This window comes from Callospermophilus lateralis, chromosome 7 (genome assembly GCF_048772815.1).
Source record: "Callospermophilus lateralis isolate mCalLat2 chromosome 7, mCalLat2.hap1, whole genome shotgun sequence".
Taxonomy (NCBI): domain Eukaryota; kingdom Metazoa; phylum Chordata; class Mammalia; order Rodentia; family Sciuridae; genus Callospermophilus; species Callospermophilus lateralis.
In genome coordinates, this window is record NC_135311.1 from 81,621,593 (window position 1) to 81,641,161 (window position 19,569).

Consider the following 19,569-nt stretch of genomic DNA (forward strand, 5'->3'; position numbering starts at 1 on the left):
TAATAAAAGCTTAAAATATCAGGATCTCAAGGATGAAACAGTACCCAAATTAACATATATAACTTAAAGTAATTCTATCAGAAAGAAGCTAGAATACAATCAAATTATTTTCAAATAATGTAGTAGGAAGGAAAAAGTAAGAGTAGGAGTAAAAATATATGGAATAGAGAAGAAATAATATAGCTAAAATTTGATAAAAATCAAGTCTAATCAAGAAGAAACCAAAACACAGAAATTAATATCAATGGAAAGGGTGCTATCAAAATAACCCTACAGATGCTAAAAATATATGAAAGTAATATATTAATATTACAATTGTATGCCAACATATGTGATAGCTTGCATAAAATGATCTGTATTAGAGAAGAATCTGTATGCTGCTGAGAAGCATATTCAGTCATTGATGGATGAAATATTCTGTGAAATATTATATATTCACATAATATATGTGTGTGTTAAGTCTAAAGTATCAATTGTATTTTTTACTTCTATAGTTTCTTTATTCAGTTTTTGTTTGTAGGAATCATTCAGTGGTGACAGAGGCTTATTAAAGTTACCCAGCATTATTGTGTTGTAGTCTATTTGATTCTTGAAATAGAGAAGGGTTTATTTGAGATACATAGATGCTCCATTGTTTGGAGTATATTTTTGATTATTTTGTCTTGTTGATGTGTAATTCCCTTAAGAAGTATGAAATGGCCTTCTTTGTCCCTTCTGATTAACTTTGGCTTAAAATTTACTTTATCTGATATGAGGATAAAAACCCCTGCTTTATGTGATCCATATGTTTTTTCCCATCCTTTCACCTTCAGTCTTTGTCTATGAGGTGTCTCTTGGAGACAGTATATTGTTGGGTTTTGTTTTTTAATCCAACCTGCCAGTCTCTGTCTTTTGATTGATAAGTTTAGGACCTTAATGTTCAAGGTTATTACTGAGACATGATTTGTGTTCCTCGACCTTTGGGTTCCTCCCTTTGCTGGTTTTCACTTTTTTTTTTTTCATTACCTTCTCATGGAATATTTTGCTGAAAATATTTTGTGGTGTAGGCTTTCTAATTGCAAATTCTTTTAACTTTTGTTTGTCATGGAAGGTTTTTATTTCACCTTCAAATCTGAAGCTTAATTTTGCTGGATATAGGATTCTTGGTTGGCATCCATTTTCTTTCAGAGCTTGGTATATGTATTCCAGGACCTCCTATCTTTGAGGGTCTGGGTTGATAAGTCCAACTGAGACTTGAATAAGTTTCCCCCTATATGTAATCTGATATTTTTCTTTCGTAGCCTCTAAAATTCTATCTTTATTCTGTATGTTAGGCATTTTCATTACAATGTGCCTGGGTATGGGCCTATTACAATTTTGTACATTTGGGTCCTGTAAACCTCTTGTGTTTGATTTTCTATTTCATTCTTTAGGTTTGAGAAATTTTCTGATATTATTTCATTGAAAAGATCGTACACTCTTTGGTTTGTATCTCTGCATCTTCATCTATACCATTATATCTTAAATTTAGTCTTTTTATGTTACCCCATAATTCTTGTAAGTTCTGTTCACTGTCTCTTAACATCTTCTCTCCGTGGTCAACGCTGTTTTCAAGATTATATATTTTGACTTTATTGCCTAAGGTTCTGTCTTCCAATTGGTCTAGTTTGTTGGTAATGCTTTCTATTGAATTTTTAATTTGGTTTATTGTTTCCTTCATTTCGAGGATTTCTTCATGTTTTTTTCTTCCAGAATCTTTGTCTCTTTATTGAAGTGATCTTTCACTTCCTATATTTTCTCTTTGATTTCATTTTTTATACTGTCCTTTACTTTGCAGATCAGTTTAACTATGTACATTCTAAACTCCTGACATTTCTTCCACTGTGGTGTCAGTGGATTCTCTTATTGGGAGTATTTTGGTTTGTTATTAGAAGTATTTTGGTTTGCTTTTTCATGTTTTTTGTGTGTCTACCCATCTGTCAGTATGGATCTGAAGCAGTAGAGTTTCTACCCTATGGACATACAGTGTCCCTGAAGGTTTCTAGTACCTCACTCTAAAGAGTGAGAATGACAAATAATAATAACCACCAATGAAAACAATACTCTGCATTAAACCAAATAGTTTCTACTATGTCATCTACAGTATTAATTACCACAATAAACAGAAATGATATGATCATTTATTGCCTACAACAAAAACAGCAAGTTTGCAAAAGAGTTTATAATTTTAAATGGTAGACAGGGAGGGAAAAGATGTGATATAGGATGTGATGATTATGAGGGAGGAGGAGAGAAGTAGTAAAAAAATTAAAGGAAGAATGAAAGAAAAATAGAGATTGGCTGTTAGCAGAAGAAAAGAGAATTAAGGGAAACAGGTAGAAGAAAAAATATATAACATAAAAATAAAAATAAAAAGATATCAAACTAAAATATACGAATCAAACATCCTAATTCACAAAAAATTAATCCATGAAAAATAACTAGAAATGAGAACAAAACCAAATGAGTATGTATAAATGTCCATGTATCATCAAGGTCACAATTAAGCAGAAAAAAAGAATTAAAAAAAAATCTTGATGAAAAGTTAAAGAATTCTGTCTGTTGGAGTTTAAAAGATTCTGTTTTCCCTTCTCAGTAGTTTTAGATGGGGTTATTTGGGACGTGATGCTCCACCTTATGGATTGCTGAAGTGTGAGAGGTATCCTGGAGGTAGAATTCCTGGAGGCAGGGCTTAAGCTTAAGTGGGCTTCAGGCTCTTTGCTGAATGCTGATTGCTCTGGAGATTTTAAATCAGTGTTCCTTCAGAGCCCAGTACTTGCTAGTCCATGCTGGTAGACTGAACCCCAGAAATCTCCCCAGGGTTCCACTTGTTTGGTGGGGGACCCAGTTCTTACTCTCCTATGTCCCCTTCGGACCCTGTTTCCTGGTCTTGGATTCAGTTTCCAAACAACCTCTCCTGTTCTCACCTTTCTGAGTTCCTGGCCAGATGGTCTCTCCTGCAAGCAGCTAGGTTGCAGCAGGAGGTGTACAGCTGGGTAGGTTTCCATAACTAGTTGTTATCTGTGTAAACGTCTCTTCGTGTTTAATTTTTCTCCTGATTGCTTAAGCACATTCTATGTCATGCAGTTTGTGTTTACTGGGTCTGTATTTCCGGCCAAACTTGGGTTTGCCAGGAATCAGCCCCCTCAGCTTCTAGCCCCTATGTAGTAACTGCAAAATGGTTCCTTCCTTTGTCCTCTGCATGCCACCTGAGAAGATGGCTGCTTTTTTTCCCGCACATGGATATTGAGCAGTGCATGGATATTGATCCAGGTTTGTCAGGCAATGTACTTGATTTCTAAACGCTCTGTACCCAGACATACCTTGGGCCTCCCAAAAATGCAGGTTCCCTTATCCCTCCACTATGCTCAGGGAGGGACCTCTCTGGGTAGAGCTTCCGACCCAGCTGTGGCAGTGGGGATTTCTTCCTTATTTTATTATGTCCAACATCTTGGGTCCCCAATCTGCTTTGAATGTCCAGTTTTAAATTTCAGTAAAGCCCCCTCACTTTTTTTTTGTTCACCCACATTGTGGAGAAGCTGCCTGTCTGCTTTCTTTGTTTCACTCCATGGAACAGCCAGGAACATGACCTCCTCTATTCCACCATCTTGAAAACTCACTGATGATATCTGTGAAATTTTTATCATACTGAGTAATATTCTATACTCTGTACTTTCTTTAATTTGATCAAATTGCAACATTATGCTGACAATCTCTTAAGGAAACCAAAATATTGTTATGGAATGCCTCTTATAATGAATTTGATCAACTTCATTTTAACTTTAATATAAAAAGCCTTTCTCTGCTGTTTATCTGATGGCATCAGTTTCTAATGTTAATTAATATTTTTCAGTATTGTTTCCCAAGAAATGAAAAACAAACAAAAATTAATGAAATACAGGGTTCACAGGATATGATCTCAGGATACCTGAATTTGTAACATGATTACTAAATGTGAATATTGGCATATAATTATATTTTGCCATCCTCACACTTATCTCCATAGTTAATTTCTTAAAATCTCTTCTTCAGGGGCCTGGGATGAAGCTCAGTGGTAGAGTACTTACATAGTATATACTAGGCTCTGAGTTTGATCCCCAGCACCACAAGACAAACAGAAAATCTATACAACTCTGTTTTAGGACTTAATGCTTATTTCTTGATGTTTTTATCTTTCTAATTATTCTCATACAAGTTTAGTTCATTATAGTAGTAATGGACCTAGTTTGCTTCATCAGAACTATATTGCCAGTTAAAGATTTAGAAATAGTGAGCAGTTTAAACTGGGTTTTATTAAAACTATTTAATCTAATTTTTTAAAATATTTTTTTCTTTATACCAAAGATGTGCATATTTAGAGCATCAAAATTGAGAGTTAGGAACAAAGTATTTTAGATTTCTATTATATGTTTTAAATATTGAATGTTTCATGACAATCTCTTGCACTTTGGCCTTAAGGTACTGCAAAAGATGATAATAAGCTATATGGTGAGACATAAAATTGTAACTACTCTAATTGCTTTGCATAAACATGACATATACATTTAAAATCTTATATCTAACTAAAGGGAAAGCTCTTAGGCTTTAAAAAAATAAGTGCTATTCATCATGATTTCTGTTTAGTATGCTCAAATACTGCAATACTTATCTCTTAAATCATAGAAAGTGGTTAAAATATCTATGGTTTTAGTGTTAAAGATAGTTTTTTTTAAAAAAATTTTTAAGGATAATAAAACCTTGAATATCCAGAAAGTAGGTAACTTTTGGTAATAACAAAAGTTACATCTACATCTGAAAAGTTGCCAGTGAGTTAACATTGAATGCCAGAAATCCCTATTTTACCTTATATTAAAACACGACTTGACTTTAAGGCCTTTGGCATTCTGAGTTTGAAATTGCATGAGAAAGAATCAGTTCTCAATAAAAAGAATACTCAGAATTCAGGATGAGATGTGATATTTCACTTTGTCTACAATAAGAAATTAATGTAAATGAGATAGATGGTGTGAATTAATAATAAAGAATAATTGATTTCACTTTTGAGATTGTTGCTGACTGTTTTTTTTTCTGAAAAACTTGTTATAAAATACCTAGATGCTTTATAAATTACACAAATATGCTTTTAAATACATAGCCACGCTGCCAAAAGAGTAGGTGTATAGAGATAAACAACATTGATTTATGAATAGCATTGCTGTTTTTTTCCAGATTGAACTAGAGTTGGTGAGCCCTCTTTATTTAAGGGACTATATTATGGTTAGAATATGAAGTATGAGACAATGCAAGAATATTCAGAGGTACAATGATTGGATTGTGAGAGGTGTAACCTAATTAGTGGATCTATTCACTGGATCTAGATTAATTGGGTAGTATAGAGTGACTGGAGGAAGTAGGTCACTAGGGGCATGCCTTGGGGTTTTATTTTGTCCCTGGTTAGCAGAAGTCTCTCTGTGCTTTGTGGTTGCCATGTTCTGAGCTGCTTTTCTCCATTACACCTTCCTCTATGATGTTCTTCCTCACTTCTGGCCCCCAGCTATGGAGTGGCTGACCATGGACTGAACCTCTGAAACTGTGAGCCAAAATAAAATTTCCTCCTCTACTTCCTTCATGTCAGATATTTTGGTCACAGCAGGAAAGCTGACTAAAAGAAGCTACAAGGACTTACTTTCTTACAATGTTTCTAGATGGTGACTGTTAGTTTTTCTAAACATACCTTGGCAGCAAAGCATAGATTATCTCTTTTTGCAAGGTCTCCTTTCTTTTTGTGAAAGGAGAGTATCATCAGTATGTGGGGTCTGTCTCCTGTTTCAGGCTCCCATGTGTATTAGTATTATAATTTCCTTCTTGGTTCATTCTATGATGTGTTCAACTGTACCTTGATTCAAAATGCCTTTTTAGGGGACTTTGTGCCTCATCTTGATTTTGGTCTGTTTATTTATGAACAAAAATTAATAGTAAGAGCCTACTGCTGAATAATAGCTCTAAAAAGGGAGCCCTAAGGGAGTTTTGCTGAACAATAGGGAAATTTCTTGGAGAATACTTAAGGAGCTAAATCCCAAGACTTAAGTGTACTGGGAAAGTATGGGTACCTAAGGTAATAATTGCTGATAGAAACCTAGAGTTCTGAATTAGTATAGTTATAATGAAGGTCAGGTCAAAAAACTATGGTGGATAGTTGGGTTTAAGGCCTTTGCATAAAACCATTAACTTCCAAGGTTAAACTCAAATCAAATTAGGGACTAGAACAAAACTCTCAACAACCTTTAGAGGAAGAAAATATGGAAATTTTTCTGATGGGCTTTAGCTACAGATGAGAAAAGGAAATGGTTTCTCTTAAAATATGTAACCAAAATTATATTCTTATGTGGTTTAGGGTTGTAATTTCCTTCTTGGCCCAAGAAATTCAATAGAAGTGATAGCTAGCCAAAGCAAACAGAGGCAAATTCAAATTTTGTTTGGAGGAATTGCCTTCAATCAAGATTCCTCAGAACCTCACAGATTAAGGTCAGTCAAATATTGCTTATAATCTTACATTGCAAACAATTTTGGGAAGACAAGCCACCCCAAGGGCATTAGTTTGTATTGCTGTACAATAAACTATTATAAACTTAGTCTAAAACAGCACTCAGCATTATCTCACAATATCTGTACTTTAGAAGTCTGGGTGGTATGGATTAGCCAGGTCTTTTGTCCAGAGTTTTCCCGTAGAAATCAAATGTTAGCCAATGCTGTGATCTCAACTGAGGCTTGACATCCCTCTTCCATGTTTATGTATTATTGATCACATTCAGTGCCTTGCAAGTAGATGGTTGAAATTCCCATTTTTTTCCCAACTGTCAGTCAAGAACATTTCTTAATTCCATTAGGCTGCCTTCCATAAGCAGTTTCCTGTATGATTGTTTGCTTCTTTCAAGGCCAGCAGTACAATCTCTCTCACTTGAATTTCTCTGACTTTAGAAAGGGCCTGGATCCTTTTAATGAATCAATCACCAGATTAGGTCAAGCTTGCCTAGGACAGTTCACTTCTGATTAACTCATTGTGAACGGATTTGGGACCCTAGTTATATTTGCAAAATTCCTTCACCTTTGTCACCTTATTATAGGAATGCAATCTGTCATCGTTACAATCCCGCCCAACCTTAAGGAAGCAGATTATATAGGGCACAAATACCATCTCAGAATTCCACCTACCACAATATAGAAGAATGAACAGACTTAGACCTACAAGGACATTAATATTTGAATTATCAACCAAAAAAATAGGAAATGACCATTTAAATTATTTTTAAAAATGAAAGAAGGAAATGAATAAATTTGAAAGTATTACAAGATGATTAAAAAATGATCAGGCACTTTGAAAAAAGACCAAAACCTTTCTTGAAAACCATAGTTATTAAAATTTAAAAAATTAATAGGCTAAGTAACTATGTTCTCTACATATTGACACATGATACACTGTTCCTAAACTTAGCATCTTTAAATAACAAACATCTATTTAGCTTATGATTCTGAGGACCAACAATTTAAGGTGGGTTCAGAAGCATGATTCTTTTAGATTATTGGTTCTTTTCAGAACTTATAGTCATCTCTGGGTTGAGTGGATGGCTTCTGAAATCCACATTTTTGGGACTTTTGATGTTGACTCAGTTCCCATGTGGTCTCTTATCCTTTAAGAGTTTAGCTTCAGCAAGTTCACATGGCGGAGACAGAGGTCTCAAAAGTTTGCAAGACCTTTTGAAGTATAGATTTCAAATTGTAGTACTGTTATTTTTGCTGCATCCTGTTGTGCAGAGGGAATCACAAAGCCAACCTTAGCTTTTGTTGGAAAGAGCTACAAAGTCACATCATAGAAGATATGGATATATGTAGGAAGGAGTAAAAGATTCCAACCATTTTTGTAAGATTAGGCACAATGGAAGGGAAATAGAAGTTAAATTTGAAGAAATGCTACCAGTGTGAAAAAAAGACAAAGAAATGGAAAGTTTAAAAGATAGGTTATGGGGCATGAAGGTAGCATTGGAAACTGTTGACTAATTAGAGTTCCAAAGGAGAATGAAAATATATAACAAGTAAAAGGTGTTACTCAAAGAGATAATGGCTTATTCTTTTGCATTTTAAAGTTAGTTCAACAGCTCCAAAGCAGAATATACAAAAGTTCACACTTCGTACTAAAATTTTAGAACCCCTTCCCTCAAACAAAGGGATTTTAAAAATTAGCCAAAGGCTGTCACTATCTTCTAGGATCTACCCCACCATGGATACTAAAATCAGCATATGCTCAAATGGTTTTGATATAACTCACTTATACCCTCTCATGTACTTTAAATCATCTCTAGATTTCTTATAATAGCTAATACAGTGCAAATGCTGTCTAAATAGTTGTTATTGTTTAGGGAATTAGAAGGAAGAAAAAGTCTGCATGTTAAGTACAGACAGGTTTTTTTTTGCAAATATTTTTTGATCTGTGGTTAGTTGAATCTGCAAATGCAAATCCCATGGATACAGAAGGCTGACTATATCTACAATGGGATATCCACTATGTTGATGTAAAAAAACCTTAATGGCAAGAGTAGAAACCAAAATTATTAATAAAGTACTGAGAAAAAATAACTTTGATTAGAATTTATTGCCCAACTAAAATACTATTAAAGAATGAACAAGTAATATTTCAAGCATAGAAAAAAATGTTTTGTATCAGTCTACCTACAAGATGTACTTCTTGAAGAAGGAAATAAGCCAGAAGGGAGCTCTGACTGCAAGTAAGAATGCTGAGCTAACAAATTGATAAAATGTGAATAAATTCAAGCAAAAACTGAGTATATTTCATAATTGTGATGATAATAATGACAATGATGGTAATTATTTAAAGGTAAGTCAAAATATTAATATATGTAGTAATCATGTAAGAAGAAGAAGTGATTGGTTTTAAATTATTTTGAGGTTTTTCATGTTGTTTTGGGAAAAGGGTCATATGTTATAGTAGCATTAGACAGTGAGGTAAAGACACAGTTGACATTTTGAGAGGGACCACAAAATGAATAGAAATAGAGGAAATAAGATCAGTGACAATACAGGAGAAAAACTTGGAATTAAGAAAAATCAATGAGAAGGCAACAAAGGAATGTAGATAAAATATAGAAAAAGCAGGAAAAAATAAAATTACAAAGTAAGAAGGCAGAAATAATTAAAATAATGTTTTGTATCACAATAAATTTAAACTATAATAGTAAAATGGAGATCAAATTAGGATTAAAAATAAATGTAACTAGACAGAAAATTAGTGATTTTAAATACCTGAAAAAAATATTACTAGGCAGCTGCTAACCAAAAGAAAATTTATATAAGTATATTAATATTAGGCAAAATAGACTCAAGAAAAGAGCATCATCAAGCATAAAGAAATAAACTAATAGTAAAAGATTTAGGTCATCAGGGAGAAAAGCATACAAATTTGTAGTTACTCAGAAACATGTCCACAGAATATTGTATAAACAAGTTTGTATACTTCAAGTAAAAGAGGTTGATGAATTCACCATTGTATTGGAATATTTTAGTATCATCAGAAATTGAAAAAAGATCCTTTCATAATTTTAAACTGACTATATGAGCAACATAATAGATAAGCTTGATCTGATAGATTAAAAAGTAAGGGAATAAATATCCTTCCCAAGATCAGGTACTTACTATCATAAATAATGTTTTCAAGGGCTGGGATTGTGGCTCAGCGGTAGAGTGTTGCCTAGCACGGGTGGGACCCAGGTTCCATCCTCAGCACCACATAAAAATAAAGGCATTGTCTTGTGTCCATCTAGACCTAAAAAATAAAAATAATAAATAAATAAAAGATGGCAGCTATGGCTGCACCCAAGTAATGTTTTCACTACCATTATGTTCCCTATTTACTGTTTGTTTATGCAAAGAGTACTTATTTCGTATGTCATTGCATAAAAAGTTACTTGAATGAATTCTTTAGTTTTATCACTGATTCTGTGTAGTGGTGATTTGATATCATGGTATTATATCCTCTGCAAATAAAGATATTGCTTAAAAAAAGATAAAGTATTTACAAATATTGACTCATAGTAACCAAAAAGGCAAGTCTCCATACCTGTAAAGTGTTCAGAACATTTTTTTTTCTGGTCTCAATGTTATTGTTAAAATCAGTAGCATAAAAGATTGTTTGAAACATATGTTTAGAAACCTAGATGTGTACATTGTATATAGATAGATATGCATATTATGTATGTCATATATTTTTTTGGAAAATATCAACAACAGCACCTATAATCTACTTGGGTATAGATCTTTAAAGCTGATAATCTTTATGGAGATAATTATAAAATTATTATAGATCATAAAGGAATACTTAAATGGAGAGGCCAGACCATATTTAGAGATGAGAATTATAACTTCGCATAACTTTGTAAATGTAATGTAACTTGGATTAAATTTTCAGTGTTTAATAAATGCCTAATACCATTCTAAACACTTGAATTTAAAAACTTATTTAATCCTCAGAATAGCTGTGGGGTATGTAGTCATTTTACAGATGACTACTGATGCAGAAAGCTTTGTATCTTGTTACTTAATGAAAAAGTGAAAGTGCTAGCTGTCTGACTCCAAAAATGTCCACTTAACAATTACCATATTCTGTTCCTTTAAGGAGTTTTTCGTGGAACTTTATAATAAGCTAGCCATCAAATTCACATGGACTAGTATAGGAGCAAGGATAGCTAAGACTATTTGGTTGATTAAGGAGTAAGGGCACTTGTGGTGGGAGAGGCATTTACTCTGATACTAAGACTTTGACTTTTAAAGCCATAGTGATTCAAAGAATGTTGTATTGGTTCTATTAGGTAAATAAATATGTAACAGATTATAAAGCTCCCCAAAGATCCATCATAACAATATATAATAGATAAGCTTTATGAAAAATTGGAGGAAAAGATAGATAAGTAAAAAATTCATGTTGAAGCAATTGGTTTGCCATACAGAAAAAAATAAAATTAGATTTCCCTTTTTCACTTTACATAAACACAAAATACAAATGGATTAAAGATACAAATGTAAAATAGAAAACATCAATACTGTTGAAGAATATCTTTTTGATTTAGGGAGAATAGTCATGCTAACCCAAAGCACAGATAATAAAAAATCAACAGTATTTGCTGAAACAAAATTAAAATATGTAGAAAGACAAACAACAACAACAAACCAACTTAAAGGTAAAGAGAAATTCTGGATGAAATGATTGACAACATGAATGCCAGAGAATTTCTGTACAGATTATGTAAATAACTACACATTGATTTAATAAAAAGACAAACCCAACAGAAACATAAGCAAAAGATAACACATTTGGAATGGAGAAAAGACTCATTTCCAGTGACCATATAAAGATGTTTTTAGTAGGGAAATGGAAATTAAAATAATATATTCTTTCTTGTAGAAAAATAAGTGGTAATGATGAAAGGAAATGGTAAATTATACATTTCTGGTGGCAGTATAAATTGATACAGCCACTTTGGATAATGATTTGGTTGTTTCTAGCAAAATTTAAAATGTGCATATTATGTGACCCAGCAAACTCCCTTCTACATAATTATTCTAGCACAGAGGTTAGAAAACTTTCTGTGAAGGAACAGATAGTAAATAGTTTAGCTTTTGTTAGACACACATAGTCTTGGTTTTGACCATGTATGTTGTGGTATAACAACTCTTTGTTGTAGTGTAACCCTGAAATTTGAATTTGATACAGTTTTTACTTGTCCTGAAATATTATTCTTTTGACTTTTCCCCCCAATAATTTAAAAATGGAAAAGCCATTCTTAGCTCATGAAACAAACAAAAGCAATTGATGTATTTGCCTTATGTAATTGAATAAACAAGTAATAATGCATAGTATAATTTAGTAATGAAACAATATGCATATTCTATGTATTTTTCATGTATACATGGATATATATGTGAAAGCAAAAATAAAACAACTGTAACAACAGAAGCATAGAGTACAGGATAAATACTCAATAATTTTGGCAGTATTTTTTTCTGATACCTTCCTCCCGCTCTTTCAGCTGATTACAGTTAGGCTCCAAAGATAGTTCCTTATGTATACAAAATTGGCACGTTGTGTGAACTTTTAGAAAGCCTGCTTTCTCCTTGTTCCAGATATGAAGTTACTTTTAATGTCCCTTGAATGAGAACTAGAGCTTGGATTTCTGGGATTTTATTATGTCATCTTACTGAGTTTGTGGGAGGTACTTTGTACTATATTGTTAGGTGATAGTAAATAAAATACATTTGACAGTTAGATCATAAATTAGTATAGTCTTAATTGTTTGAGAGTTAACTTCTTATTTTCTACCTCATATTACACTTCCTCTGCCTGACTTACCATCTTCCTTTTGCTTTTTTTTTTTAAAAAATATTTTAGTTGTAGTTCAACACAATACATTTATTTTATTTGTTTACTTTTATATGGTGCTGAGGATCGAACCCAGGGCCTTGTGCATGCTAGGTGAATGTGCTACTGTTGAGCCACAACTCAACCCCTCCTTTTGCCCTTTAGAGCAGGTTATAATCAAGGTCGTATTCTTATCTTCACTTATAATTTTTAGTTTGCTAATTAGAAGGAATGATGATGCAGGGAGTTTGGGATGGAGAATTTTGTTTCATAGGAGATGATATATTAGATTATTTTCTCATTGCTGTAATCTATATTCATAAAAATTAATAATTTTTATTGACCATTGGGACTTTTCTGGAGTTCTAGTAGTATTTTGTGCTTGTCTCCACTGACTAGTAGACTAGAATTCTTTTTACTCTTAGTGCCTTTAAATTTTTAGGAATATCAGAGCCCCAGATTTGTCAATTTTATCTTGCACAATGTGTTGCAACTATACAACTACGTGAAAAAAAATCAAAGAATGCAGTTTAGGAATGAACACTTTTCTGTGCCTTGTTAAAAGATCGTAAGAATAAATTAAGATCGTAATAAATAAATAAATATTGTATACTTTTAGTTTCAAGTAATTCTTTTGAGCTGTCATATTCAAGAGGTTATGCTGAGTGTGTGTTGGATTCCTATTTTTGCTATGTTTAGGAAATTTCTTCCTGATAATTTTGGATTACTCCAGATATATTTTGAATTGTTTATTGATCTTAATTTTTAGTTTTATCTAACAGCATCATATCTTTGCTTTCCTGTTCTTTTTGTTGGGTTTATTTGCTGTGTTTGGAAAGATGCTTTGGCCTTTAGCCTTCAGTAAGCTTTGTCATTTTATACATGAATAATCTGATCTCAATATGGTATTATAGAATAAAAACTTTACTGTTTCTGAGTCAGAGATGACCTTATGAATAGGCACTATAAATAATTTTACAGTGTTATTTCAGTACTTGGATAGCACAGAGGAGAAAGAATTTTGAGAGCATCTCTGAAAAAGAAAAAGGACACAAAAGGGAATTGTGAAGACCAATTTCATAGGCTTTGTAACTTGCCAGCTGTATTTTATTTATGCAGAGGATTTGGACATAATTTTAATTGTGTTTTCATTTGCGATGGTAGCATTAATGTATTGGATTCAAAATTCTTTCATAGAGTAAACAAATTTCATTTGTTGTCTTCTATAAAAACAGGAAAATATTAAGTAAAATTAGGATTTCATGGCTTTTTCAATGCAGAAATTACTTCCATATTGAATTATTTAAATAAACCTTCTTAGTGAATGACCATGGAAAGAGAAAATGGAAAAAGGATATCCTTTTAGGAAGTTCCCTTGAAAGGCCTCAAACTATTAATTAAATTTTTAAAATTCCTTTTTATTTAAAAAGGAATACTAGGATGACTTTAAGAAAGAGAACTTTCAAGAGAAAAATTATTAAGTTTCCTTGGGATGGCAGCCACATGTAACTTGAAATTAGCATTTGCAGTTTTCTCTGTCTGAATTATACTATAAGCATGGATCAGAAAGTATGGGTGACCTTAGGTGGCAGTCTCAGGGAAAGCATCAATTCTGTGAGACGGGAGACATCTTGAAAAGGGAAAAGGTTCCTCTTGGAATGTAAATGGTGAAGGGAAAGAAGAAAACAACTGAAGATAAGGGCTTTATGGAAATAAACTAGTATTTAAACAATACAAATTCTGTTCCACTGCCATCACACATTTATTAAAGATACTACACTTCAGCACAGCCACAGAAGAGGGTGCTGTTGAACTGAGAAACCAAATAAGCCAGCTTCTCTCCTTTTTTCCCCATCTCAAGATAAATTGCCATTACTAATCCTGAAAGAGCCAATGTATATAATCCTCAATAGGAAAAGAAACCAGCATCTATATGAAGTTATTATAAGAATAAAATAGAAAATTAAGATCAAGTCTAGTTTGTAAGTTATATGTATACACAGACACAAAAAATGAAAACAAAAATAAAAATGTCAAAGAAAAACTACAAAACAAAGGAAAACTGAAATGCAATACTTGAACATGAATAACCCGTATTAAATAAGCAATTGCAATATAAAAGGGCACTATGAATCAGATATTTTAAAAAATCACAGCTGAAATAGACAAACAACAGGAGAGTACGTGAAACAGGAGCTGACTCAACTCTGCAAATTGACAAAAATCATCTTAGAAGTGAAAACTAAATTACAAGCTACCCAAGGGAAGATATATATTACCCAAAGTCCAGTAAAGGACATAGAGAATAGAAATGAAATAGTCAAGAAAGTGACACTGAAATAAGAGAGATAAAAAGGATTAGGGATAAAATGATAGAGAAGCTCTATTATATTTAGTTCCATGCTTGAACTATAAAAACAAATGAAAAGTAAACAGAAGTAGTACTTAAAAATCTAATAAAAAACTTTTTAGAAGTAGAATACTGAAATTCTATATTGAAAGGATGCCTGTCTCCTGTGCATCTGGGAGAATTGATTTAGAATAAACCAACTCAAAATATCTTAATATTAGACCTAAAATAAAAAGGGAGAAAAAGTCCATCTGAGCCTACAAGTAAAAAAATAGCAAGTAACATAAAAATGGTAAAAATTAAAAACAAATTAAAAGTTAAAATAAATGGAAAGAATATCAAGCTGGCGTTATACCTCTTGACCACAACACATAAAGCAAGAAAACAACAGACCAACATTTTCAAGACATTCAAAATGAACAGTCATTTTAGTTGATTATGAAGCATTAAGTAAAAAAAGTCATGTGTTCATGGTGATACTCAAGATCACTAATGAATTGCATATGAGTGATTTTGAAAAAAAGATGCAGTTAGGAAGAAAATTTTCAAATGTATCCTTTGTTGTTCAGTATTTGAAATATTTAGATGTGAACTGTCATGATGTCTGCAACTTACTTTCAAGAGATTTAGCAAAAAAATACACACACACACACACACACACACACGCACACACACAGGTCTAACAGTTTTTTGACATTTAAAACAAATTGCCAAATTTCAAATACTTTCGTGTAACTAAAGAAATATCTTTTATAGTGAAAGGAAATATTTTGTGAGTAAAACGTATTCATCTTTTATGTTGTTATTTTAGATTTTTGCAGTAGTCAATGAAGAGTGACTTTTTCATATTTCTCTGTATTTTTAGAATTATTTTTAGTGATCTAATACCTCTTTCAGCAGTTACCGAAACTGCCGGTGCTTTCTCAGGAGTTAGGATAGTGGCATCAAACTGAGTTGTCACTGTATTCTTGCCACTCAAGATCACAGTAAAAAAGAAAGCAACAAAAAACAATGTCAGTTTTACTTAAGAATTCGGTTGAGGAAGGAAGAATTTTAATGAATGATTTATCTTTTTATTCCTGAATTATAGTATTTACATATCTTTGATAAATGTCTTTTCAGATAGATAATTTGCAAAAAAATTTTTTCCATTTTATAGGTGTTTTCACTTTCTTGATTGTGTTCTTGAAACACAAAGTTTTTTGAATTTGATGGTGTCCAATTAATTTTTTTCTTTTTTTGTCTTCATTTGTTTTTTGTACACGAAAACATGGATAGACTTTTGAAATGTACATTGTGGAATGTTTTAGAGCAATGTTTTGGTTTGTTTTTGGTTTTGTTTTCGTTTGTGAGTGACTATATATCTCTGATAAAACATACTATATGGATTTGCTAGGATGGCCATAATAAAGTATCACAGACTGGGTGGTGTAAACAACAAATGTGTTTCCTGAAGTCTGGAAGCTAGATGTGTCTGCAGGATTGATTTCTTCTAGGGTCTCTCTTCTTTGCTTGATGGCTGTTTGCTTTTCTGCTGTCTTTACATGGCCTTTATTCTCTCGGTGTGTCCTAATTTTTTCTTATAAGGACACTTTGTGATATTTGACTAGGGCTAACCCCAAAGACCCCATTTAACCTTAATTATCTCTTTGAAGACACAGTCTATGAATGTAGTTATATCCTGAATTACTGGAGGTAAGTGCTTTAAAATGTACTTCTGGAATACAGGAAGAGGGACGTAATTCAACTTGTAATAGATAAATAACATAAAATTTAATTAGTTTATTTTTACCATTTGAAGTACACAGTCCACAGGTATTAAGTATATTTACATTATCATGTATTGTCACTATCCATCTCTACAATTTTTTTTTCATATTGCAAACTAAAATTCTAATTATGAAACAATAACTGCCCATTGTCCCTTCCTCCTAGCCCCTGACAACTTTCTTTCTACCTTCTTCTTCTATAAAACATAATGTTTTGAGACAGTTTATTTTTCATAATTTGTAAGAATTTTCAAAGTTTCTCGAAATTGTTACGTTTTTATGCTAATCCTAAGATATACACAAACTTTCACCTAGAATACACTTGAATTTCTTTAATCCTGTCTAAACCTTTGTCTTTATTTGTATATCTGCCCTTTTTCTTGGGAGAGATGCCAAAGTTACCAGATTCCTTTACTGTAGCCATTGAAATTTGGGGCCAGTCTATATTTTTCAAGAAAACTCAAAGTTTAAGTTTTTAAATTCTAATTTTAATTTGATAAGTTGATGTATAATTCACAGAAAAAAATAGAAAGGAAGTTTAAATATGTGAAGTTCTCATCTTGAAATCTAGTGTTTGCTATTTCTAAAAAGTTCAATAACTTTTTAAAAAAACTTTTATTAGATATTTTTTTTATTTAGGAAGGTTTTCTAACATTCTTATTCCTGTTCTTTACTATTTTATATTGTATTAGATTTGTATTATGTCAATTTGCATCTAATTTTAAATGTATATATTTAAAGGAAATATTTTTCATATAAAATGAACAATCAGGGCTGGAGTTATAGCTCAGTGGTAGAGTGCCTGCCTCTCATGCGTGAAGCACTGAGTTAGATCCTCAGCACCACATAAAATAAATAAATTAAATAAAGAAATTGTGTCCATCTACAGCTAAAGAACATTAAAGAATTATGAACAACCAATTGTTTTAATTTCATTTTATTCATATATTCATTCAACAAACATTGAGTATTATATGGTGAACACTAGATATACAAAGAAGAAAAAGCATGATTTTTCTCTTTAAGGAGATAAAAATAGTATACCTAGACTGTTAAGAGCAAACAAAGAAAAGAATTGGTGGTTGGTTCTAACAGATGTAATAGTGTGGGAAAAGTAAGAGTTCTGGAGATGGAAGGCCTACTCTGGGGTGGAGAGTAGTTGGATATGGCCAAAACAATAGACTGGTATATAGAGAAGGTGTTGCTAAAGACAAGGCTTGCAAGAGATTGGAGCCAGGTTTTGAAGGTCTTTAAATGCTGATAAAAACAACCTCCTATGAACACAGGGTTCTTCAACATTTTCAGGACTTGGAGTGAAAGATAGGAACTGAGAATTTTAGGTGAAATTAGCTACTTTTATAATAATTGCAGTTTGAATACTTTTTTGGTCATGACATTTAAAATTTTTCATTGGGTAGTTTTCAAAAATTATTGATACATACTGATTATTTCAAAAACTTATGTTAAATATGTGTATTGTAATATATTTCACTAGTGGCATATTTAAATATTTTCCATATTTAAAAATAGTATTTGCCTTAGATTTGTGTTTTTTATTTCTTTTGTTCTAGCTATACGGAAGACAGGATGGATGAAGATCTAATGGAACCTTTGAAATATGCTGAACAACTTCCTGTAGCTGAAATAATACACCAGGTTTGCTTTTCATTTTATTCTTTTGAAAGAAACAAGATTTTTAATCTGTGAAAAATAATTGCTTTTGTTAGTTTTTCCCCAGAACCATTGTGCTATAGCTGAAAGGCATTCCAGGCCATCTATCCCTTCTTTGGCTGCACTTATTACAGTTAAGTCTCATTCAAAGCACAATATTAAAAGGCTACTTACTGTGCAACACTAGAATTCTTACTTATGTGAAATACGGGGTAATTGGAATTATCTTTTGTATATTGCTTAATAACAAAACTTAATTTTAGAAAACTTTAATTTTGAACCATTATGTATAGTACTTGTTAGTGAGAAGGAGAAAGACCTGAAAAAATATCATTTTTTGGAGTAGCTAAAAAGAGAAAACAGTCTTGCCCTACTTCTTCCACCCTCCTCCATTAGCAACCCTTGTAAAGTATAATTCTAAATGTCATGTGGGCAATTTGTTCATTTCCAATTATAATGACTCTCTCATCCCTTCTACATAATGATAATTTTAGAAAAGGCAGTGTTGTAAGTATTTAAGCTTAGACTTTGTACTATAATTTTGGCAGCATATAACCTCTGTCCTGCTGGGCCAGAATCTAATACTTCTAAGTGGTCTGTTGACTAGCATTATAGCCTTTACACCTAGAAGATTTTTTAGACCCTTAAAGATGATAGGAAATATTAAAAGCCCTATTACATGTTAGAATTTCTTAGAATTTTATGAGTATTAGCTATTATTGTGAGTCTTTTTATATGTCTTTTTCATTCAAAAGAAATTTTATTTAGCTGATATGGGTTGATTAGAAATGGCATTTGAGTTTATTAAAAGAAACAGGGACTTTTACTTTCAAATGTTGGCTATATAGATCTTTTCACCCATATAAAAATTTAGTATTAAAATTCTGTGAGAAATTATTTTTAAAAAATGGTCAGATATTTGCCCCCTTGGGGAGCTCATCTGTGCTTGGTAATCAGGTCCAGTTTATATGTCAGGAATTCCCCAGTGTTGTCAGAGCTTAAATGACCTAACAGTCTGCAAATGTCACATTTAAAATTCTGTCTTCATGCCTGACTCTCAGCATAAATGAATTAAACAGCAGAGCAGGCAGCAAGTCAATATGTTCTTAACAGTAAGAGTGAGCAGTGAAACAGTTTGTGGTTTGTTCAGAATAGGTAAATAGAATCTGCCTAGAACAGTTCACCTAGAATAAAATCTGAAGAGGAAATAAGAATTAACCTTTAAGATGGTTGACCAGTTGAAATGTCAGTAATATTTTTATAGCATGAATGAACCAATAAACTAACCTGGTTTATATAACATCTGTGTTTTATAGTCATACACTGTGTGAATTCAAAGATGAAGTATATTGAGCCTG

The 19,569-nt window shown here is 32.3% G+C and overlaps 1 protein-coding gene across 1 annotated transcript in view; it reads left to right on the forward strand.

The window, feature by feature from the left end:
* The window catches only part of Pigk (phosphatidylinositol glycan anchor biosynthesis class K), a 142,674-nt gene that overhangs the window by 78,698 nt on the left and 44,407 nt on the right, over window positions 1-19,569 (forward strand). Inside the window, exon 10 of the mRNA XM_076863713.2 lies at window positions 18,112-18,196. Within this exon, the coding sequence (XP_076719828.1) occupies window positions 18,112-18,196 (85 nt within the window). The remainder of the gene's footprint in view (window positions 1-18,111; window positions 18,197-19,569) is intronic.